The 24,758-nt window shown below is 42.5% G+C and overlaps 1 protein-coding gene across 3 annotated transcripts in view; it reads left to right on the forward strand.

Moving 5' to 3' along the window:
• KREMEN1 (kringle containing transmembrane protein 1) overlaps nucleotides 1–24,758 on the forward strand; it is a 70,498-nt gene that overhangs the window by 10,498 nt on the left and 35,242 nt on the right. For all 3 annotated transcript variants that reach the window (XM_032256755.1, XM_032256756.1, XM_032256757.1), the window contains exons 2-3: nucleotides 12,353–12,515; nucleotides 16,911–17,002. In XM_032256755.1, coding sequence (XP_032112646.1) covers nucleotides 12,353–12,515; nucleotides 16,911–17,002 — 255 coding nt within the window. The remainder of the gene's footprint in view (nucleotides 1–12,352; nucleotides 12,516–16,910; nucleotides 17,003–24,758) is intronic.

Here is a 24,758-nt window from a genome sequence, read left to right on the forward strand (position 1 = left end):
GCAAAACTCAGTTCTAAAAAAAAAAAAAAAAAAAAAAAAAAAAAAAAAAAAAAAAAAAATATATATATATGTAGGGACAGGGTTTCACTATGTTGCCAAGGCTGTGAAAACTTTCTAGTATGAAATTTTATTTCAAGATTCTGGAAGATATTTATAAATAAATATCTAAGGTAGATTTATTTGTATTCACATATTATATTGAGAGAGAAAATGCTTTATATCACCAAAGTATAATAGAATATATTCTACTGATATTGGAAGTGAAATCCATCAAGGTGCTTTGGTTAATAAATGAAATGTTTTTCTTAGAGTTCTGCTGAGTCTGTGACTTCTGACTATTTGAACGAGTCCATTCTTTGAGGTTTAATCTCTCTCTACGTATTATAGACCTGAATGCTGATAGGTTAATGGACTTTTTTTTTTTTCTCAAAAAGTATCTTTTGGGCTTCAGTTCGATGGTTGTGATACTAGAAAGGGGTCCTTCTCTAGACCCCAAAAGAAGGTTCTTGGATCTTTCATAAGAAAGAATTTAGGGGCTAGCTCAGTGGCTACGCCTGTAATCCCAGCACTTTGGGAGGCTGAGGCAGGTGAATCACCTGAGGTCAGGAGTTTGAGACCAGCCTGGCCAACATGGTGAAACCCCATCTCTACTAAAAACACAAAAATTAGCCGGGCATGGTGGTGGGTGCCTATTAGCCCAGTTACTCAGGAGGCTGAGGCAGGAGAATCATTTGAACCTGGAAGGTGGAGGTTGCAGTGAGCTGAGATTGCACCATGCACTCCAGGCTGGGTGATAGAGTGGGACTCGTATCAAAAAAAAAGAATTCCGGGCGAGTCCATAGAGTAAAGTGAAAGCAAGTTTATTAGAGCAGTAAATGAACAAAAGAATAACTACTCCATAGGTCCATAGGCAGAGCAGCCCCAAGGGCTGCTGGTCGGCTATTTTTATGGTTATTTCTTGACCATAGGCTAAACAAGGGGTGCATTATTCATCAGCTTTTGGGGAAAGGAGTGAGGAGTTCCTGGAACTGAGACTGAGGATTCCTTTTTCTTTTATTTTCTTCTTTTTTTGAGACAAAGTGTTGCTTCCCAGGCTGTGCAGTGCAGTGACGCGATGTGGGCTCACTGCAACCTCCGCCTCCCGAATTCAAGCGATTCTCCTGCCTCAGCCTCCCAAGTAGCTGGGACTACAGGCGCCCGCCACCACGCCCGGCTAATTTGTATTTTTAGTAGAGGGGGTCAGGGTTTTACTGGGTTAGCCAGGATGGTCTGGATCTCCTGACTTTGTGATCCGCCTGCCTCGGCCTCCCAAAGTGCTGGGATTACCGGCATGAACCACTGCGCCCGGCCCAGGTTCCTCTGTTTTTAGACCGTGTAGGGAACTTCTGGATGTTGCTGTGGCATTTGTAAACTGTCATGGTGCTTGTAGGAGTGTCTTTTGGCATCCTAGTATATTATAATTAGTGTGACCAGAGGTCACTTTTGTCACCATCTTGGTTTTGGGGGTGGAGGGTTGGCTGGCTTCCTTACCGCACCCTGTTTTATCAGCAGAGGCTTTGTGACCTGTGTCTTGTGCTGACCTCCAATCTCATCCTGTGACTAAGAATGCCTAAACTGGGGATGTAGCCCAGCAAGTCTCAGCCTCGTTTTACCTATCTGCTATTCAACATGGAGTTGCTCTGATTCAAACGCCTCTGACTATTGTATGGGTTTATAACATGGTAAATGATAAATAAAAATTCCTCAAGCACTAATGCATATTCATGATGACTATTCCTGGCAAAAACACACATGCTTCACAGTGACAAGCATGGCATGTTTTCTAGTGGGTCCTGCCTGGGTAGGAGTGGAGCATATTCAAGATGAGAGCCAGATGAAGAAAGAGTGCTACCCAAGCCACTGCATTCTGGACCTTCTCTGCCTTAATAATTATTTCTTTTTTGAATTTTTATTTAACAAATAAGGCCCCCTCTCTGAAGAATTTTCATGGTTCTTCTGAATTCAAACATCTGGTCTTATATGTACTGTAAGTTCAGATTTTCTTGGAATGATCTTTTAAGTAAGTAAATATTTCATCTCTTAGTAGAGATAAATGGGAGATTCAAATAGAAGACCTCAAGTCCCCTTCCAAAAGTATAAATTCTTTAGTTAAAGTAACTTTGAGAGGCATGGCCTTTCCTTCCATACTGTTTTGAAGGACACTGTCTCCTTAAATGGAAAAGAAGATCTAAAAGGTATTTTAATGAAAAGCTAATACTTAATTTATAGTGATTTTTGTTGTAATAATTCCACTTTGGGCAAAAAAAACAAAGGGAAGCTTGTTCTATGGTCATTTGGCACTGTTAATACACAATCCAAGAGCTTGATAATGAATGTCAATTTTTATTTAGATGACTGACTTTATGGCTGAATTTGTTTATAGTTCTTGAAAAAAGGCTAAGGTAGATTAATTTCAAAATAACATGTTAGTAACTATTTTCAAGATGTTCTTTGAAAAATTTTTTATTATGGGAAACTTAGGACACAAATAGAGAAGAGAGTGTAAGGAAGTCTCATGTATCTATCTCCCGACCTCCACGATTATTAACCATGGCTAATGTTTCCTCTATACGCTCTTCTTTCTCCTGACTATATTATTTTGTAACCAATTTCAGGTATGTCACCACATCTGTAAACATTTTAGTATGTATCTCTAAATGCTAAGGATTCCTTTCAAAAGCATAGTAACAGTACCACTATTACAACTAAAATAAACCAAGTAATTCCTTAAAGCCATCAAATACCCAGTCAATGTTCAAATTTTCCTGGTTGTCTTACTAGTATTTTTTACACTTTAGTCAGGATCTAACAGGGTATATTTAGATAATGTGAGTCCTAAATTTCTATTAACCCTTAGATTTCCCCTTTTTTCTTTTCTTGCATTTTACTTGTTGAAGATGTAGTTTCTTTTAAGCAAGAAGAATGCCTAAGTAGGCCGGGCACAATAGCTCTTGCTTGTAATTCTAGCACTTTGAGAGGCAGAGGCAGGTAGATAGAGTGAGTCCAGGGGTTCAAGATCGGCCTAGACAACATAGACCCCATATCTACAAAAAAATTTTAAAATTAGCCAGGTGTGGTGCCACATGCCTGTAGTGCCAGCTATATGGGAGGCTGAAATGGGAGGATCACTTGAACCTGGGAGATCGAGGCTGGCCACAGTGAGCCAGGATTGCTCCACTGCACTCCAGCCTGTGTGACACCCTGCCTAAGTGTCTCTCAGAGGGAAGACCCACATGGGAGGCGAGTTTGTTTGTTTGTTTGTTTACCATAGAATTCTTACTTCCATTAGAGAAACATAAAATTAGACAATTTTAAGCCTGGAAGAGATTTTTAGCCATTAGTGCTTTCCAGTCATATCACCCCAGACTTTTGAACTTGAGTTTCATTTTCTTAGATCTTGAACTTGAAATTGTAGACATTTACAGTGAAGGGACATTGAGATAATTCTGGCTCAACCCTCCTAATTTCACAGATGAGGAAACCAAGGAAGAAACCGAGGCCCAATGACATGTCTGTGTGGTTTGTTCAAACCGCAATGTCAGCTGCTTCTCTGATATCATTTCCCCTTTATTGCACTGATTCTCCATACGTACTATGTGTGTACAGGGCTGTTTTCCCCCAAACTGTCCTCTTTCTAGTCTAAATCTGATGACATTCCTCTATGTAATTGTAGAAATCACTGGTCTTGGAGAGCCATTTTTGAAGATGGGAGTGTGTCCTCTCATATCCTCAATGGTTTTGGGTTGGAAAAAACGGAACCCCTGCCTTCCCAGGGCCACATGCCCCTTTACTACAGGGTTTCACATAACTGAAATCAGCTTTTCCATAGTGCTTTTGAGTATCTGGGGGCTAAGGGTAGTCTGCCCAGGAGCTTTGAAGTGGTGCAAGTTCCCACTGGGCACCAATCTGTATTTGAAACCCAACAGGGCAACAGGTGTGTTCTGTGAATATTTGACAACACTGTCATGTTGCCCTCTCTCTCTCATTCCATCATGCAGGCTGGAGTGCATAACCATGGCTTACTGCAGCTTTAGCTTCCTGGGCTCAAGTGATCCTCCCACCTCAGCTTCCCAGATAACTAGGATTACAAGCACACACCACCATACCCAGCAAATTTTTAACTTTGATTTTTATTTGTAGAGATGGGGTCTCCCTACGTTGCCCAGGCTGATCTCAAACTCCTGGGCTCAAGTGATCCTCTTGCCTTTGCCTCCCAAAGTTCTGGGATTATAGGCATGAGCCATACCTTCTAAATATTAAAAAAAAAAAAAAAAAAAAAAAAAAAAAGGCATTTCCACCTAACCCTTAGATTTCTGTAATCTATCTACCTACCAAGTTTCATAGACATTTTTTAAAGAACAGGATGTTCTCATTGGAATATGTTATCTGCTGTCTTGCTTTTAAGATGCTGTAATTGAATTTAATGTGTATTGATTCATGTTGATTTCAAGCCAGGCTAAAACCAGCCAGAATCTTCCAACATAAGATCAGTAGAAGTGCTAAGTGGACCCACAGGAACAAAATTCTCCGACAGAATTTTGAGAGAACAAAGACTTAACTTTGGTGGATTAAAAAAAAAAAAAAAACAAACACCCAATGACTCTCACAAGCATTGTTAATAGAGATCTAACTAGTAATTCTACCAGAAAACCAGGAATATTCTAGATTCAATATGAGAAAAGTGTTATATTTCTCAGTAGTGTGGTTTGGGACAAATTAAGAATTAACTAGTTATAGAGCTTTATAGAGAGCATATTCTTCAGCTTTATTAAATCTTACCAAAGATTAGGATGTCTTTGAGATTAACTGCTGTTTTCCTACCACTATCTTATACACGTCAAGTTTTAATTATTATTATTATTATTTTGAGACAGAGTTTCGCTCTTGTTGCCCAGGCTGGAGTCCAATGGTACGATCTTGGCTCACTGCAACCTCCGCCTCCTGGGTTCAAGTGATTCTCCTGCCTCAGCCTCCCAAGTAGCTGGGATTACAGGCATGTGCCACCATACCTGGCTGCTTTTATATTTTTATTAGAGATGGGGTTTTACCATGTTGGTCAGGCTGGTCTCAAACTCCTGATCTCAGGTGATCCACCCACCTCGGCCTCCCAAAGTGCTGGGATTACAGGCATGAGCCATCCTGCTTGGCCAAGTTTTAATTATTTTAAAAGAATACCTTGTGGTAGTTTAAGCATGAACTTTAAAGCTGCAGAGCAGGTATTCTACAACCTGGCAGTTTTTTCTGGGACTCTATTAACTTGTATTTTTCTCACTTATGATTAGTATAAACATTCAATTATGTGATTTTAGTAGCATAAATAAATGAAGATGTATTTTTATCATATTTGTAGCTGAAATTTTGATTAAGAAAGACCTACTTGCTCCTCTGTATCTTTTCCTTTACTGCATGTCCACTGAATGCTAGGATTTAACACAGGAGTCAAACCATATATATATTCCATCTTGATGGTAGCCTTTTTTTTTTTTTTCCCCCGAGATGAAGTCTTGCTCTGTTGCTCAGGCTGGAGTGCAGTGGTACGATCTCAGCTCACTGCAACCTTCACCTTCCGGGTCCAAGTGATTCTCCTGTCTCAGCCTCCCAAGTAGGTGGGATTACACGCATCCACCATCACACCCAGCTAATTTTTTTTTTTTGTCTTTTTAGTAGAGACAGGGTTTCACCATGTTGGCCAGGCTGGTCTTGAACTCCTGACCTTGTGATCCACCCGCCTCGGCCTCCCAAAGTGCTGGGATTATAGGTGCGAGCCACTGCGCCTAGCTGATGGTAGCCTAACTTTAAACAGAATTGTAGTAGGATGATGTGCTCATATACTCATGTTATATTGCCTTTTATAGCTAATTATTTTGTGGACCAGAATAACGTACACACACACACATATATTTTGCGATGGGGTCTCACTGTGTCACCGAGGGTATAGTGCAGTAGTGTCATCTTGGCTCACTGCAACCTTCGCCTCCCAAGCTCAAGTGATCCTCCTACCTCAGTCTTTTAAGTAGTTGCGACCACAAGTGCACACCACCATGCTTGCCTAATTTTGTATTTTTGGTAGAGATGGAGTTTCGCCATGTTGCCCAGGCTGGTCTCGAACTCCTGAGCTCAAGTGGTCTGCCCGCCTAGGCCTCTCGAAGTGCTGTGATCACAGGCATGAGCCACCGCGCCTGGCCTCAGAATAACCTACATTATCATGATGCTTATAATATTTCTAAGCTTATATAAAGTTTGATTATTTTTATACCTTTATGATTATACAGTAATAATTTTTGGATACCTACCATGTACTGAGTACTTTACTTACACACCTTCCAATTCTTCCAACTGCCCTGAGCTGTAGATAATCAAATCCCTCATTTTGCAAGTCAGGAAACTGAGGCTCAAAGAAGTTAGGCAGGTTCTTGTAGCTTGTAAACTGAAAAGCTGGGGTCTGGCTCTAGAGCCCCTAACATATGCTTTCTGCACTGTACCACATTGTTGCTAGAGGTAGTGTGTGATAAAGAAAAAAAAAATTGGGCCGGGCGCGGTGGCTCAAGCCTGTAATCCCAGCACTTTGGGAGGCCGAGGCGGGTGGATCACGAGGTCAACAGATCGAGACCATCCTGGTCAACATGGTGAAACCCCGTCTCTACTAAAAACTACAAAAACTTAGCTGGGCATGGTGGCACGTGTCTGTAATCCCAGCTACTCAGGAGGCTGAGGCAGGAGAATTGCCTGAACCCAGGAGGCGGAGGTTGCGGTGAGCCGAGATCGCGCCATTGCACTCCAGCCTGGGTAACAAGAGAAAATCCCTTCCCAAAAAAAAAAAAAAAAAAAAATTACTGAAAGAGCTTTCCTAGCTTTTCTCCTATCTCACAGGCTGTACTTTCTCAGTCATCATTGTGAAGCGTGATATGTTGAAGGACCCCAGGGCTCAGCCCCAGATGTCAGGGCTGATACACACAGTAGCCTATTCTCTCTACACATAAGTGCTGGGGACCATATTTCTAGCTCTAGCCTCAGTGTTTTTTCTCAACTCCAGACTCGTGTAGCCATTTGCTTACTCTACATCTCCACTCAGTTTTCAGAAGATGTCAAGCTTAACCTATCCAAAACCAAACTCTTGATTCTATCCCAAAACACTCTGACCTTCCTGAGCCCTCCCTATTACAGTAAATGGTATCACTTCTTACCTGGTTGCTCAGGCTCCTTTGGTCTTCTGTGTGACCCCTCTGTCTCTCAGACCCTGTATCCAAGCCCCCAGCAAATACTTTTGCCACTACCTTCAAAATATGTCTGGAATCTGTCTACTTCTCACCACCCCACAGCTGCCAGCCTAGTCCAGGCCATCCTTCTACAGTAACTACCTACTTTTCTCCCTGTCTAGTTCCTATCAATGGTTTTTCCTCTACCCAACAGCTAGTCAATTCTATTAAAAGATAAGTCACAAAAATAAATAAATAAAAATAAAAGATAAATCATATCATGTCATTCCCCTGCTCAAAGCCCTCCAGTGGCTTCCCCCTACACTTACAAAAAAAGCGAAAATCTCATTTATCTAACCCTCAAGACCTCACACATCCTGGCCTTGCCTGCCCTTCCCTACTCATTCTTCTACTTCAGTCAGATTAGAGGAGCAGCTTTGTAGCTCCCCGACCTGCCAAGCATATTGCCATTTGCAGGGGCTTTGCATTTGCTGGACACTCTGCCAGTTACGCACCTCCCACCCCATTCACTGGGTTTGCTTCCTCCCTTCATCCACATCTCTGCTCCCTAGGCCTTCTCTGACCCACTCCAGGAGGGAACCCTCCCCATTCCATATCCCTCCCTTTACCCTGCTTCATTCCTCCTAATAGCACTTATCACTATCTGATGTTAATTTTGATCAGTTTTTTATAAGTCTGTAAGCTCCATGAATACAAGATCTTTGTTCATCTCTGTAGCCCCAGTGCTGTCAACAGTGCCAGGCACATGGTATTGAATAAATATTTGCTGAAGTAATTAATGAATAATTTCCTAAACATTAGATCTCTTGCTTATTTAGCCAAAGCTTATATCAGTTTCATAGCAGTAGAAAATAAGGGAGGCTGGGAGCTAAATGACAGAACTTAGGAACACAAAGAAGGAAACAACAGACACTGGGGTCTACTTGAGGGCGGAGGGTGGGAGGAGGGAAAGCAGCAGGAAAGATAACTGTTGGGCACCTGGGTGATTAAATAATCTGCAACAAACCCCGTGACACAAGCTTACCTATGTAACCTTCACATGTATGCCGGAACCTAAAATAAAGTCAAAAAAAATCAATATAATCACTATAGAAAACAGTATGGAAGTTCCTCAAAAAATTCAAAATAGAATGACCATATTCCAGCAATCTCAGTTCTAGGTACATATACAAAGGAAGTAAAATCACTATTTTGAAGAAAAAAAAAATAAGGGAGGTAGGGTCCTATTTACCTAATACACATCCTAGTATCTGATGAAATCAAGATGCACGGATGACTTTAAATCCAGAGCATTTGGCAGGGTGCAGTGGCTCACACCTATAATCCCAGCACTTTGGGAGACCAAGGAGGGCAGATCACGAGATCAGGAGTTTGAGACCAGCCTGGCTAACATGGTGAAAGCCTGTCTCTACTAAAAATACAAAAATTAGCTGGGCATGGTGGTGGGCCTCAGGAGGCTGAGGCAGCAGAATTGCTTGAACCTGGGAGGTAGAGCTTGCAGTGAGCTGAGACTGCAATATTGGGCAGCCTGGTGACAGAGTGAGACTCTATCTCAAAACAAAAAAATCCAGAGCTTTCAGGTTTGTTTTCTTTGCTTTTCTCCACAATTGATAAGTACTGGGCAAGGCTGGTCAAAAAACAATCACAGAATGTGTTACACTGCCTCAGTTTCCCCAGTGTAACTGAGAAAAGATTGGGTCTAAGAGGAACAGACCCAAGCAAACAAGACTGCACTTTCCCACTTCCACTCTGAGATGCCATCTTGTCTCCATTCATAAGGACAGTCCTGTGTGTGGATTCTTTTTATTACACATCTGCCACATTCTTCTGTATTACAAACCAAGTCATCCAAGTCTCAGGACCCCCTCCTGCCCTGCAGGTTGCTATGTATAGCTAAGACCTTCCATTGATATATTGAGTTGCATTTCTGGCTGCCGGATCACCCCTCACACTTTTTTTTTTTTTTTTTGAGACGGAGTTTCGCTCTTGTTGCCCAGGCTGGAGTGCAATGGGGCGATATCGGCTCACCGCAACCTCCGCCTCCTGGGTTCAGGCAATTCTCCTGCCTCAGCCTCCCGAGTAGCCGGGACTACAGGCATGCGCCACCATGCCCAGCTAATTTTTTGTATTTTTAGTAGAGACGGGGTTTCACCATGTTCACCAGGATGGTCTCGATCTCTTGACCTCGTGATCCACCCGCCTCGGCCTCCCAAAGTGCTGGGATTACAGGCGTGAGCCACCGCGCCCGGCACCCCTCACACTTTTTAAAACAATTTATTTTTATCCTATATATTTAAGGGGTACAATATGATGTTTTGCTATACAAGCTCTGATAGGAGAAAAAGATGTATTAACTCATAGCAATTAAAATTCTAGCAATTGGCATTTTAGAAAAAGGTGTATTAAAACATAGCAATTAAAATTTAGCAGTTGGTTGGCTTGATGTTCTTAGAATCATCTAGTCTGGCGGTTCTCAAACCTGATTACTTAACAGAACCACCTGAGCTGCTTTTCAAAAATACAGGTCTCAGGTCCTACTATAGCTCTGGGGTTGGAATAGGGCTCTGGTGTGTCTGGTGTGGTAGATCCCACACACATTCTCTGTCTGTCTCTCTCTCTCTCTCTCTCAGATCATATATATTCCTTGTGATAGTAAGTGTTGTGAAGCAAACAGGGTAGAAAAATAGGAGTAAAGACGATGGGAAGGCTTTCTGAGGAGGTAGTATTTAGTCTGTGATGGGAAGTATTAGGGAAAGAACATTTTGGGCAGGAAATAGCATAGTGTACTCACAGAATTAAAAGCAGACCAGTGTGGCTGGAGCACAGCAAGTGAGTAAGGGAAGAGCTCTGCTTCAGTGGGAGGAAGGGGCTGAGGCTGCATCACAGAGGCCGTGCAATCACCGAGGAAGAGTTGGTTTTGTTCTGAGTGCCGTCATTCTCTTCAGAACTATGGGGAATGGACTGTAAGAGAACAGAAATGGAGGCTGTGAGACCAAACCATTCTCTAATGATAAAGGGAACTATACTGTTGGCATCCAAGATGGAGAGGAGAAGGCAGTTTCAGGGTATAAGTTTTAAGGAAGTCAACAGGACTTGCTGATGAATTGGAAGCGGAGTGAGGGAGAGAATGGGGAAACAAGGGTGATGCAAAAGGGGCTCCATAAGAGGCAGCACAGGCGTGGTCGAGTGTCAATTCCTTCATCTGTGAAATGGGGTACTAAGGTACTGCTCTGGGTCGGTGGTAAGTTGACATTTGTAAAACATTGTGTAAATATTAGAAGTGATTTGGATGATGTTTATTCATCCAAGGTCGCACAGCTGGTCAGCAGCAGGTCCAGGACAAGAAGCCAAGGCTTAGTCTCTTGGTTTAGTGCATTTTATGCTACACTGAGCTGCCTCTTTCAATTACCTTTGAACTTATTTATGCAGACTCTTGTTTGAGGGTTTGGCCTCATGGTACATGAAGAGTTGCTCTTATCATAACACATGAGCTTTGCACCAGACATGATACATTGCTAGGGTTGGCCAGGTACAGTGGCTCACGCCTGTAATCCCAGCACTTTGAGAGGCCAAGGTGGGCAGATCATTTGAGGTTGGGAGTTTGAGATCAGCCTGGCCAATATGGCAAAATCCCGTCTCTACTAAAAATACAAAAATTAGCTGGATGTGGTGGCAGGTGCCTGTAACCCCAGCTACTAGGGAGGGTGAGGCAGGAGAATCTTGAACCTGGGAGGTGAAGGTTGCAATGAGCCGAGATCGCACCACTACACTCCAGCCTGGGCAACAGAACAAGACTCAAAAAATAAAAATAAAATAATAAATAATAAATAATAAATTGCTAGGGTTTTTTGCATAGCTGGGCATTCAGATTATTTTGGCTATCCATAAAATGGTGCCATTCCAGACAAAACACAGAGCCTGGATGGTCAGAGGAAGAGGGCACTAGAAGAAAGATGTTCTGTGGACAGTTTGAAGTATTAAAAGAAATATCTTCCAGAATGTGCTCGTGTTGCTCACATGCTTAGAATAGAGTAGGCACATGGACAACACTAAGAGATGGCATTAAGAGTCCTTAATACCGGAAGTTAGAGGTCAGTGCATGCCAGGAGAAGGAAAGAAATACAGCTGAGAATGCTCGTATAAATCCCCCAGATTGTCAGTTTTCTAGTGATATATCTTTAAAAAGTGTTTGAAGTGCTTCTATCTGTCAGTTTCAACTAAGCTACTTTCTAAAAATTGTTCTTTGTACTGTGCTGGTCTCATGAACCTCTTCAAGTTTAATGCATGCAATATGTGGGTGAAAATCCTATCAGCCTCAGTTCCCATCCCCCAAAGTCTGAGAAGCAGATTTTAGAAACACATTGTTGCACCTGAGAGGATTTGTCATTTTATTAAATTGGACCTGAGACAATTTTCAATGTGCCTTGCAGAAAGAATTTCAGAAAGAGGTGAGAGAAAATGCCAACTCGGCCCTTCCTCCCTCCTGTTGACTGTCTGTTTTGTTGCACCTCTATCTCAAACAGCATGGGGAGGACTGTTCTTCATTACCAGGGAATGTGAGTCATTCCCAGATTTGTGTGATTGGGATTCCAAAGCATTGCTGTATCCGATGGTCTTATTAAATCCAAGTGTCAGGGCAGCCTTTCAGACTGTAGGGGAGAGCTCAGTTACAGCTGGTGACCTGGTTCTAGTTACCACACAGAGAAACTGGCGAGAGCACTGACCCCCTCCGAGTACCCAGAATTCCATGTGGATGGCTGTTACCAACTGTTCCCAGATTTGGGGGTTTCCTAGTTCACTTCATGGGCTTTAGTACACTTCAGCTCTCTGTCTATATCCTAGTTGGGATCTGTATGCTTTACGGGAAAAATGTTCTACTGTCTGTAGACAAGCTAGTGCCAAGATTAGCCTGGCTTTTTGAGGGTACCTATTTCAGATTTATTTAGCCCCAGAAATGTTCACTGCACTGTGTCCAGGATCTAGCAAGACACTATCCATTTCCAACTTGGTCCAAACAAACAAAACATCAACCAAAGAGGGAGGAAACTATGAATGTTGCCGGAAAATTAGTTTGCTCTGTCTTTGCTTTCTCCTAGAGTGTTTCACAGCCAATGGTGCGGATTATAGGGGAACACAGAACTGGACGGCACTGCAAGGCGGGAAGCCATGTCTGTTTTGGAACGAGACTTTTCAGCATCCGTACAATACTCTGAAATACCCCAACGGGGAGGGGGGCCTGGGTGAGCACAACTATTGCAGGTAAGATGGGGCCATGCCGTACTTTAAAAAGACAGATATATGTCTGGTCTCTCCTTTGAACCCCTTTCATCCCAGCTCACAACTTGGGAAAGCCTTTTGGCCACTTCAGAGACTTATTTTGTCAGCTTTTAAAATATTTCTCCCACACTTTACACACACACACACACACACACACACACACACACACACAATTTGCCACTCTTTTCAACACTCTTCACTCATTAACATGCTTTAATGCTGGTTTTCAAAGCTCTGCTTTTCTGTCTGATCACTTCTTGTCTCTTTGGGAGGGCTTTCTCAGTTAGCCCTACCACCAGTGGACAATACACAGTTAGAAGAGCAGCCTACGCTACTGAGAATGTCATGGTCAAACAGCACCATCTGTGACCCAAGCTCCTGCTTCTGAGCAAAGGAAGCTGCCTACGTTATACTACCTCCGGCCAGCCGAGGATAACCTTGCTCTGGGAACAGCTGTATCCATCAGATGTGTGCTGTTTACTTCCTTTTAGTAGACTAAGTGTTGCTTTGCTTTTCTCCTCCTGTCTGACCCTAGCAGGGGCTCTTAACCTGACATCCGTGATACTTCAAATGTGTATTCACAATTCCTGGGGATGATCCATAGCTTTGATCAGCTTCTCAAAATTATCTGTGATTGAAAACAGGTTCAGAATCACTGGTATGTAGGGCCCAGAAAAATGATTGTAAGCACTTCTGGTTACACATTTGTGCTGCTTGTGCTCAAGATCCTGGTAATGAGACTCATGGTTCAGCAATGCACTGAATTTAATTATTATTAGGACAGGTGCAAAGGCAGCCTCTTGAGCCATTGGGGCAGGAAAAAATCATTGTTGAACTATACACCATGTCCCTGGTTCTACATATGTTGGAATCTCAACCATGGTGCTATTGACCCAGCTGAGCCAACATACATTTTCCTGTATTGTGTGGGCCACACTGTTTACCTTCTGCCCTCTACATACCTTTGCTAACACTCTAGGGCCCTTGTAGTTATCTCAAAGTCACCAGGCCTTTAGTCTATGTTCTCTTTATCCCCATACCTTCAGCACTTCCCTTCACCTCTGTGCTATCTTGTATCAACTCACCATTCCCTCCTAGTTGCCATTGACTTATTTTGCATGTTATAAAAGTGTTAAAAGCTTGTTCTTTAAAAAAACTTCTCAAACACTACAGATGTATGTTGTTTAAATAAAGTTCCCCATTTTACCCATTTTTCTTGAAACCCTCCCCACCAAGTCCCAAGTCCCAGATACAATTTATGTATTTGCCATGTCACATTTTGCTATCTGTTGTATTTCATTATTAAAGTTACACGTGTTCATTAAATGATTCTTTCATATTTTATTTTCAAACTTATACATGTTAATTTTTTGCATTAATTAAAATATTAGTCTCACCCCATTTTTTATTTATTACCTTACCCTGGGTTTTCTGTTTATAGGAATAGTTGGGTTGGGTTGAGAAGAGTGTTTAGGAAGAGAAAGAAGTATTTGGTTTTTGTCTTTCCATAGTTACTTCTCTTCTTTTTCCAAAGTGTCTCGTGGTAGTAGGCTGTTGGTTTATTCTATTGCTCTGCTGCTTCCTATCAAACAAATCTTAGAGGAACTCCTGTTTTTAAGTCTGACTTTTTTTTTTTTTTTTTTTTTGAGACAAAATCTCTTTTTGTCACCCAGGCTGGAGCACAGTGGCACAATCTTGGGTAACTGCAAACTCCACCTCCTGGGTTCAAGCAATTCTCCTGCCTCAGCCTCCCGAGTAGCTGGGATTACAGGCATGTGCAACCACGCCCGGCTAATTTTTTTTGTATTTTTAGTAGAGATGGGGTTTCACCATATTGGCCAGGCTGGTATCAAACTCCCGACCTTGTGATCCACCTGCCTCAGTCTCCCAAAGTGTTAGAATTGCAGGTGTGAGCCGCTGCACCCAGCCTTAAATATGACTTTAAGGTAAATTTCAAATTTCCAGTGAGGCCTAATTTATGTGAAAAAATTTTTCTTTCTTATGGATTAGCACTCACTTCTACCCAAGGCTCCTAGAAATGCACCTGTAAACTTCCATTAAGAGAGCAGTGAGAGCCAGGAGGGACAACCTTTCTCCTTAGCCCTGGGCAGCCATCACATCAAACCCTCTCCTTTGATTTGATGGAATGCAGGAGACCTGAACTATTTAATACCAGTTTATACTTTGGAAAAGGGAGGCTGAAATTGTGGATTATTACATCAAAGAGTCCAGGCCTTTTGTTTTAGCACTGCAGCAAAGTTAAGGATGAATTTGCTTGTTCTTTATTAAGCTATTCTGATGCTTTTCAATATGGTTTTGACGTTGATAATAAACAGTTGTTTTCTAAGGGCTTTACCAAATAAATACTACATCAAAGCTGAACACTGAATAGAGGGAGGAAAATGACAGTGAAATATTGTTTAAAGAAGGGCTTTGTACAAGCTCTCCTACTTTGATTTCTCAGCTGACACCCGACACCATGTTTGTCCTGTGTGACTTTTTCAGACCCATCACATTAGAGATGTCTGAGAGTTGGCGAGTGATGGGAATGCACTTTTCTGGGCTCAAAGTAACTGGCTTAGAAGGAAGGCAGAGAATGGGGAAGAGCAGAGTTGGTGCTGGCACCTGCCTTTGGGCACAAGAAATAAAAGGACGCTTTGTGCTTTGGGAAAGCTTATCTTCCAGGCCACATGATAGGCTTAGCCCGCTCTGGCCTGATAGGGGTTGCTCCCCGGCTCCTGCTGCAGGGTCTTTATGCCCATTTCCGGCCTAACCGGAGTGTCAGGTTTCCAGTGTTCTGAGTCTAAATAAAAGGGGCTTGGAAAGCAGTGGAGTCTTTTCTGTGTGTCCAGTAGCCCCTGCCATTTTATTTGTCTGCTTCAGTAGTGTTGCTTCTTATTGTTATGGCATCTATGGGTTGAAAAGACCTTAAAGGGTATTTATTCCAGGCCATTCTCATTTAGAAATGCGAAATACATCTTTAAAAATATCTCCATATCAGAAATTGGTACCACATGACAGGATCATAAGTTCTGACTGAAACTCTGGCGCAGTTTTCCTCAGTATTTTCTGAGGAGTCAGCACTTTGAGGAAGGAATAGCACCCATTTCTAGCAAATGTGAGACTGATCCTGATGAAAGCTTGTCAGTGGAGTCTTTATTAAGTGAATTTTATTTTACTGTTTAAAAATTACACCATTGGAGTATTCACTATCAAGGAAACAATACCAGAAAAGAAAAAAATATTGAAATCACCAATAGTTCCAGTGTCTAGAGATACTTTATAAGAGTTTGGTGTACATTCCTTCTTAAGTACGTCTTTTCAAAACATGGGATTGTGTCATCTATTGGGTTTTATAACTGCCTCTTTAAAAAAAAAATCTAATAAGGCTGGGCACAGTTGCTCACGCCTGTAATCTCAGCACTTTGGGAGGCCAAGATGGGCAGATCACTTGAGATCAGGAGCTGGAGATCAGACTGGCCAACATGGTGAAAACCCACCTCTACTAAAAACAAACAGAAAAATCAGCCAGGCGTGGAAGTGTGCACCTGTAGTCCCAGCTACTCGGGAGGCTTGAGGCAGGAGAATTGCTCTAGCCTGGGAGATAGAGGTTGCAGTGAGCCAAGATCACTCCACTGCACTCCAGCCTGGGCGACAAAGTGAGAGTCCTTCTCAAAAAAAAAAAAAAAAAAAAAAAAAAAATGTCTAATAAGGCATTGTGAATATATTTGCAAATTAATAAGACTGGTTTCTATACCACATTTTCCCTAGCTGCCTAGTATTCCCTTCTATGGATATACTATTTAACCAATCCTTTATTGGACATTTGCTATTTCCACCTGTTTTTCATATTATAAAAGTGTTTTGTTGAACATCTATATAGGTGAGATTTCGTTAGAATAAATTCCTAAAGAGGAAATTGCCAAGTGGAGGGTTTGCATATTTCTAGGGCCTTTGGCTCTAATTACCAAATTGCTGCTCTGACCAGTTGTGTCAGTTCGCATATTCATCAGCAGCACTGAGAGCCCCTGTGCTCACTCAGCCTTGGAGTCTCCATGTTCACATTCAAGGTGCCAGTGCTATTTGGCATGATGTGTGCAGTAGTCATTTGTCCTAGTTAAACTATAGTGAATTTACCTAAACATATATTACCTTTGCTCACTTTCCTCCAGACTCTGAACTATATGTCATGGTGGATATGTTTGTTCTTGTAATATTACCATATTTTCCTTTTTGACAAGAGATGGCACTGAGATACAGACCAAGTATTAGAAACAATACAGAAGCAAAGCATTTCCTTTTCTGTAAAACTGAACAGCAATGAACCAGCTGAGTTAACACATCAGAAATCATGAATTTTATCCTTTTCCCCAACAGAAACCCAGATGGAGACGTGAGCCCCTGGTGCTATGTGGCGGAGCATGAGGATGGTGTCTACTGGAAGTACTGTGAGATACCTGCTTGCCAGAGTAAGACCGCAATACCTAGTGTGATGGTTTACAGAACTGAGCACTAAGAGTGCAGAGAGGGAGTCCCCTGTCCGAGGTCAGGTAGTTCAAGACCAGCCTGGCCAATATAGTGAAACCCCGACTCTATGAAAAATACAAAAAAAATTAGGTGGGTGTGGTGGTGGGTACCTGTAGTCCCAGCTACTTGGAAGGCTGAGGCAGGAGAACTGCTTGAACCCTGGAGGCAGAGATTGCAGTGAGCTAAGATCATGCCACTGCACTCCAGCCTGGTGGCAGAGTAAGACTCCATCTCACCAAAAAAAAAAAAAAAAATTGCCAAAAGAGCTCAGTGCCTACAGCTGAAGAAAAAGAGAGTGCATTCATAACCATTCTATCTGGGTTATTTTTTTTTCTAATTATTTAGGTAGGTTATTATTTAAACCTATTCTTTGCCCTGCCATCTTTCCTACTTCTCAGGTCAGGAGGCTTGTATATGGGACTTGGGGACCCTTTCAGTGGCACCTGGAATAGCAGTCTGAATTCCAAGGCCTCCAGGGGGAAAGGCAGCCCCTGAACCAGTGCTGCAGACCTAGTACTCACCTTTTGTAATTTAAATGCCCAGATGTCAACACTGCCTGGCAGTTAGGCCTTAGCTTCACTGTCCTTCCAACCTGAGTGTGCCTTAATCCAGTCCCCAAATTGAGAAAACAGTAAAGAACAGAAGAATGGGCTGTTGCTCAGTCTGCTTAATCAAATTTTTAAAACGAAAAACATCTCATTTGCCTCTAGTTATGTAAAGAAGAAAGAGGCAGAGAGAGAGGAAACCAGATTTTCTTCGGTCCATTTGTTCAACACAAAGATGGTCTTTTAATACCAGCCTGTGTCATTCTCTTGGGAGTGGTAAAGAGGGGGTTTCAATCTGGGTACTTTTATTTGGAAAGATAATCTTTGACTTGCATTTCTAAAATACAATCTGGGCCAGTAGTAACTGATTCATGTGGTCATTGAAACCAGGTTCTAGAGGAGAGAATTATAACAAAATGCTACAAACCATTTAGTATGCCTCTAATTTGTAATATTTACCATATATGCTTTACTGTTCCAGCAAAGGAAAATTAAATATTATTTCAGTTTTTCTGTGGCCCCTTGATAACTGTCTCAAATCTCTAAAGCTAGCCTTTAAGTGGTCTGGGCAGAGAGATTTGTAGAAGTTGGGAATGAGAGCTCTATAGTACCTGGTTTCTGGGGATAGAGGATGGGCGGTGTCTGGCTTTGGTTCTTTGGAAAACCCTTCAGTTTACCCTGTGGGCAGCAGGGCTCCCCATCAAGCCGGACCTCAGACATTGAGTCTGGCAGAATATTGTGCTTCTAGCATGTCTGATTAACATAGTTGAGCAAAAACTCTTGTACTGTTCATAGCAAGAGACGTTGGTAATTGCCTGGTGGATTTAACCGAGATACAGCCTGCCTATTTTAGGCCACTTTTGTCCTATTTCTGGATGTGAAGTCACAATTTTCATGAATAATACTAACCCTTTGCATGAAGCCTGCTATTCATGATTAGCATTGAACTTGTCATACAGAAAAAGGCCTGTGACATGATCATATTCCTGGAAAATTCATATCTGAATATAACAGACCCAGCAGGAGCCAGGGGGAGTGAATGTGTGGGGACAAAGCAGAATCTGGTTGAATGGTGGGCCAGATCTCTGCCCCTTGTGTGTTATGTGTAGAGCTGCAACAAGCAGGAGGCAGACCTGAAGTGCGACTCAAATGGGAGCAGAGAGAAATCTGAACTGTGCTCTTGACCTGCAGAGCACGGATCAGAACTTACTGTTAAAAGAACAACTCGGAAGTAATTGGATTTACCCCTTAAACTGCTTCTGCCAGTATGTTTCTCAGAAACCCCAAGTTCTTATTGCAGCCAGGAGAAATGCAGACTTCAAAAGCAAATTCCAATGTTATCAGGTTTATGTCTCTAGATCCCACGCTTTAGATCTCTAGGGCCTGTTGGTTTGACTATTGAGAACTATTTTTTGTTTGCTGAAAAACATTCTCCTCACCAATTTCTACAAATCCAGCTATAAAAATTCATCTTTGAGACAGGGAAATTTGAATACAGACCGAGTATTAGATTATATTAAGGAATTACTGTCAATTTTATTAGCTACAATAATGGCATGGTGGTTAAGTCCATTAAAATTACAGTTACATACTGAAATATTTGTGGTTGAAATGGCGTTATATTTTGGATTTGTTTGAAAACAATCCAGCCCCCAAAGAGTGACTAAGTGAGGATGAGAGAAATAGATGAAACAAGAATGGTTAAAAAAAAAAAAAATGAATATTTGTCGATGTTGGGTGAGGGGTTCTTTATTCTTCCCCACTTTTGTGTATGTTTGAAACTTTATATAATACAATTTAAAATTAATTTTATAATATTTTACGTATGAAGAATACATAAACACAGCATTCTGAGTATCTAGATTCAAATATGTAACATGATTAACCTAAATTGTAATGCTTTGTTTTTTTTTAGACAGAGTCTTGCCCTGTCATACAGGCTGGAGAGCAGTGGCGAAATCTTGGCTAATTGTAGCCTCTCCCTCTTAGGCTCAAATAGTCTTCCCACCTCAGCCTCCTAAATAGCTGGGCCTACAGACATATGCCATTACACCCGGATAATTTTTGTGTTTTTTGTAGAGACAGGGTTTCACCTTGCTACCCTAGTTGGTCTCGAACTCCTGAGTTTAGCAAGCCTCCTGCCTTGGCCTCCCAAATTGCTTTGATTACAGGTGTGAGCCACTGCGCCCAGCCAATTGTAATACTTTTACACATAGCCCACAGGTATCTGATGTCATTGGCAAAGTTACTTATTAAAGTTATGGTTATTGAACTTGTTAAAACTATTAGTTATTTAAGGGCCGGGCATGGCGGCTCATGCCTGTAATTCCAGCACTTTGGGACGCTGAGGCAGCAGATCATGAAGTCAGGAGTTCAAGACCAGCCTGGCCAAAATGGTGAAACCCTGTCTCTACTAAAAATACAAAAAAAAATTAGCTGGGCATGGTGGTGGGTGCCTGTAATCCCAGCTACTTGGGAGGCTGAGGCAGGAGAATTGCTTGAACTGGGACCTGGGAGGTGGAGGTTGCAGTAAGCAGAGATTGCATCACTGCACTCCACCCTGGGCTACAGAGCAAGACTTCATCTCAAAAAACAAAAACAACCTATTAAAGTAGTAAATAAAATTTAAAATCACAAGAATTTGGCTGGGCACAGTGGCTCACACCTGTAATCCCAGCACTTTGGGAGGCCAAGGCGGGTGGATCTTGAGGTCAAGAGATTGAGACCATCCTGGCCAACATGGTGAAACCCTGTCTCTACTAAAAATACAAAAATTAGCTGGGCGTGGTGGCACATGCCTGTGGTCCCAGCTACTCGGGAGGCTGAGGCGGAAGAATCGCTTGAACCCAAGAGGTGGAGGTTGCAGTGAGCCGAGATTGCGCCACTTCACTCCAGCCTGGCGACAGAGCAAGACTCCATCTCAATTAAAAAAAAAAAAAAAGTTACTAGTTGTGTCAAATGACATTTCTTAAGCTCTGACCATCTGTCAGGACTTGTACAAAATGGGAGACACAAGGATGGTATGTTCTGCAGCCTATGGGGAGCCCTCAGTCTGGGACAGAAGACAGACACATAAACAGATAAGCATATGCAAATTACTCTATAATAAATGAGGCAAACAAAAGGTTGGGAACACCCAAGAGGGGCATCTGTCTGGCATGGCTGGGAGGCAGGGGCTATTGTCTGTCAAAGAGGGCTTCTGGAAAGAGTAAGGTCTTAGTTTAGGGCTTCTCCATTTTAAATTACATCCAATCACCTGGAATCTTATTAAAATACAGATTCTTAACATTAGGTCTAGAACAGGCCTGAGAGTCTACATTTCTAACAAGGTTGTGGGATGCCAGAGCTGCAGGACCACACTTTAAGTAGCAAGGTTCTAGATGTTAGGGCTGGGTGGGGTGGGGATAGTGAGGGCATTGGAGGCAAAGGAAACAGTTTGCACCCGCATGTGCATGCCTGCATGCACGCACACACACACGCACACGCACTGATGAATTCCAAACAAGTTGGTGCTGCTGAGACATACATTTTAAGGAGAAAGGGGCAGGAGATAAGGTCTGAGAAGTAGACAGGACTAGGTGATGTCAGGTCTTATGGTCTGGGTATGAAGCCTGGGCCTGATCCAGGAAGATGGTGATGAAGCTGAGGTGAGGGCTGAGTGTCTGAAGGAGACATTTCCCCATAGTTCCTTAAACCTCTATTAGGGATTTGGATCAAGATTGCCCGCTTTTAACCTATAAGAAATTCTCTAGTGATTGTCTCATTCACCCAGATTAGCCCTAAGAGGATGATAGCAGTCACATCTCTGCAATACGTGTAGAACCTTAGGGCCATCTCAGCTGGTAACCTCACCAGCTCAGGTTTCTTTTAACCAAATAATACCTGGACTTGTTAAAAATAGATTTAAAATAGATTTCAGATGTTAGTATTTGCCTTACAAAAATCAGCCCAAAAAGTAGGATGTGAAAGCTTCCTATTATGATCCCTGATAAGAGTTTTTAAAACTGTGTGTAGAGTTTGAGTAAAAAGCCAAGGGCGCTGCGGCAGTGGGGGTCAGGGCAGTTTCTCAATTACAGAAAATGTTTTGTTTCTGTCAGCACTTTCTGTGTTTCAGTGTCAGCACTGCTTTTTAGTGTGTTTCAGCTATTGCTGAGTGCCTACTATGTGCAAAAAGCCACTTACATTCACATTATCATATTTAACCTTTTCAGCAATCCTGTGAAACAGGTGGCATGCCTACTCTCCCGCCTCCATTTCTCAGATAAGAAAATTGAGCCTACGTGGTTAAGTGATTTGGTGAGGATTATACTCTGAGTCAAACAGGATTTTTGACTAGGACTCCTGATAGCAAGACCAGTGCCTTTCCTTCTAGTACTTGAGAACAGTCCCATTTCCTTTATTTCTTTTAAAACAGGGGCTCTGGGATGGATTTGGGCTACTGTCGAGGTCATTCTTCAGAATTTTCTTTGTCAATTGTTTGGGAATTAAAGTTTGAAATTCTGATAGTATGGTGAATTATTAAGATGGCTTTTGTGACGTTGTGGAAACCAAAGGATTAACTCAGTGGCGACAGAGGGTCTGCAGTTCATGCTGTTAGCTCTAAGTCATTTTCTTTTCTTCTTTGGCTTTGGGAAATCCCAAGCCCCAGGAGTAAAGCAGGCTGAGACAGGATCTGGGAAGCATTTGCTGCCCAGCAGAGCCGCTCTGCAGTATGCTGGGCTATCTCTGTGGGTGTTCCCAGACCAACTGTTTTTAGCTAGGAAAGGGCTCCCCTGGGGTTGGACCCACTGCACAAAACAGTTCATCAGCAGCTTTGTCCGGGCCCTAGGTTCTCTCCCGATACCATGTTGTCACTGCTATGGGCTGAAGTTCACCTTCTCTAAAGTGACACATCCCTATGTTCCATTTATACTTTTCTTTTTTTTTTTTTTTTTTGAGACGCAGTTTTGCTCTTGTTGTCTAGGCTGGAGTGCAGTGGCACAATCTCAGCTCACTGCAACCTCTACCTTCCAGTTTCAAGCAATTCTCCTGCCTCAGCCTCCTGAGTAGTTGAGATTATAGGCACCTGCCACCACACCTGGCTAATTTTTGTATATTTAGTAGAGATGGGGCTTCACCATGTTGGCCAGGCTGGTCTCGAAGTTCTGACCTTGTGATCCACCCGCCTTGGCCTCCCAAAGTGCTGGGATTATAGGCATGAGCCACTGCGCCCAGCCATGTACCATTTATACCTTACAGCTAAAGTGAAAACTCCCAACTTTTGTTGATAGCCAAAGCAATATTGAAATGAACATTGATAGTCTGAGCAAGGTGGCTCACGCTTATAATTCCAGCACTTTGGAGACTGAGGTGGGAGAATACATTGAGCCCAGGAGTACAAGACTAGTCAGGGCAACATAGGGAGACCCTGTCTTTATAGAAAATTTAAAAATTCACCAGATGTGGTAACATACACTTATGGACCCAGCTTCTCAGGAGGATCGCTGGAGCTCAGGAGGTTGAGGCTGAGCTCGCATCACAGACACCCTTGTTTTGCTTGATTGTACTTTTATTTGTGGAGGAGTGCTGTTGGAATTTATGGGGGCTTTTCCCTGTCAAGCCACTCCTTGGTAGCCATTAAAAAGAGCCATATATTTCAACAATCTTTCCCACACCTAGTACAGTGGGAATTGTATAAGTGCTTGCTAAATATTCTTTCTTGGTTAGACGTGGTAGCTCATGCCTGTAATCCCAACACTTTGGGAGGCCAAGATGGGCAGATCACTTGAGCCCACGAGTTGGAGACCAGCCTGGGCAATGTGATGAAACCCTATCTCTATGGCAAATACAAAAATTAGTCAAGTGTGGTGGGCATATGCCTTTAGTCCAGCTACATGGGAGGCTAAGGCAGGAGAATTACTTGAGCCCAGGAGGCAGAGGTTGCAGTAAGCCTAGATTGCACCATGGCACTTTAGTCTGGATGATGGGAGTGAAACCCTGTCTCAAAAAAAAAAATTCTTTCTTGATTCCATGAAGTCTTTTCTCTTCCTCTCTTCCCATAAGAGACAACACAAGCTGGTGGAAAGATGAAAAGAATGTGGACATCTGAGTCACACCCAGTTAGGTTTGAATCATCCACTTAATAGCTTCAGAACAATGACTCTGAGTTGTGCCTGGGTTTCCTCATCTGTGCCTTCCAGGGTTACTTTGAAGATTAAATGGATAAAATGCACACACTACCCCAAGTCCTAGCACATATCAGGTAGGCATGAATGTACCAGCAGGTATTGTGATGGTATGCTTTTCTCAGGGAATGGACTATCGTTAGTATATCCCTGTTATCTAATTCCTAGACTATGTTATTCATAACCTGCATTTTATTTCTGCCCATCCGTTTTTTATCTGGCTGACTATGGGTCTTAATACCAGGTGTCAGCTGCTGCAGTGGTTGTTCCCTGTGGCCTGCTGCAGCTCTGAACTCAGGGAACACAAGAGGAGCCACGTTTCTTGGTTTGTTTGCTTGTTATTTGTGACAGGGTCTTGCTCTGTTGCCCAGGCTGGAGTGCAGTGGCATGCTCATGGATCACTGCAGCCTTTACCTCCCAGACCCAAGTGATCCTCCCACCTCAGTGTCCCAAGAAGCTGGGACTATAGGTATGCACTACTATGCCCAGCAAATGTTTTTACTTTTTGTAGAGATGGGGTCTTGCTGTATTGCCCAGGCTGGTCTCAAACTCCTGGGCTCAAGCAATCCTCCCACCTCCGCCTCCCAAAGTACTAGGATTATCAGTGTGAGCCACTGTACCTGGCTCCCACGTTTGTTCCTACAATGCAGTTTTATGGTTTCAGATCTGGCATGTACTCAATTATTTTTTGGTTTTGCCAGTGGGTATTATCTAATTTTCCATTTAAAAAATATAGACTTTCTGAACCAAATGGATATTGGTTCAGTGACAGATGCAAATGTTCTAAAGCACAGTTGTATAAAGCACACTAGTGACTTAAAAAGGAAAACTCATTCAAATTGATAGAGATGACTTCACTGAAAATCTTTATATCAGCCCTTGCCTGTAAGGAACATACATAAATGTAAGAAATAGCCCCTCAATCTTGTGATGTAATTGGGAATCTGAGTTATAAACCTAAGAGAAAATTGCAGATGAGCACACCAATT

This window comes from Sapajus apella, unplaced genomic scaffold (genome assembly GCF_009761245.1).
Source record: "Sapajus apella isolate SASKATOON/1434 unplaced genomic scaffold, GSC_monkey_1.0 scaffold95, whole genome shotgun sequence".
Classification (NCBI taxonomy): Eukaryota; Metazoa; Chordata; class Mammalia; order Primates; family Cebidae; genus Sapajus; species Sapajus apella.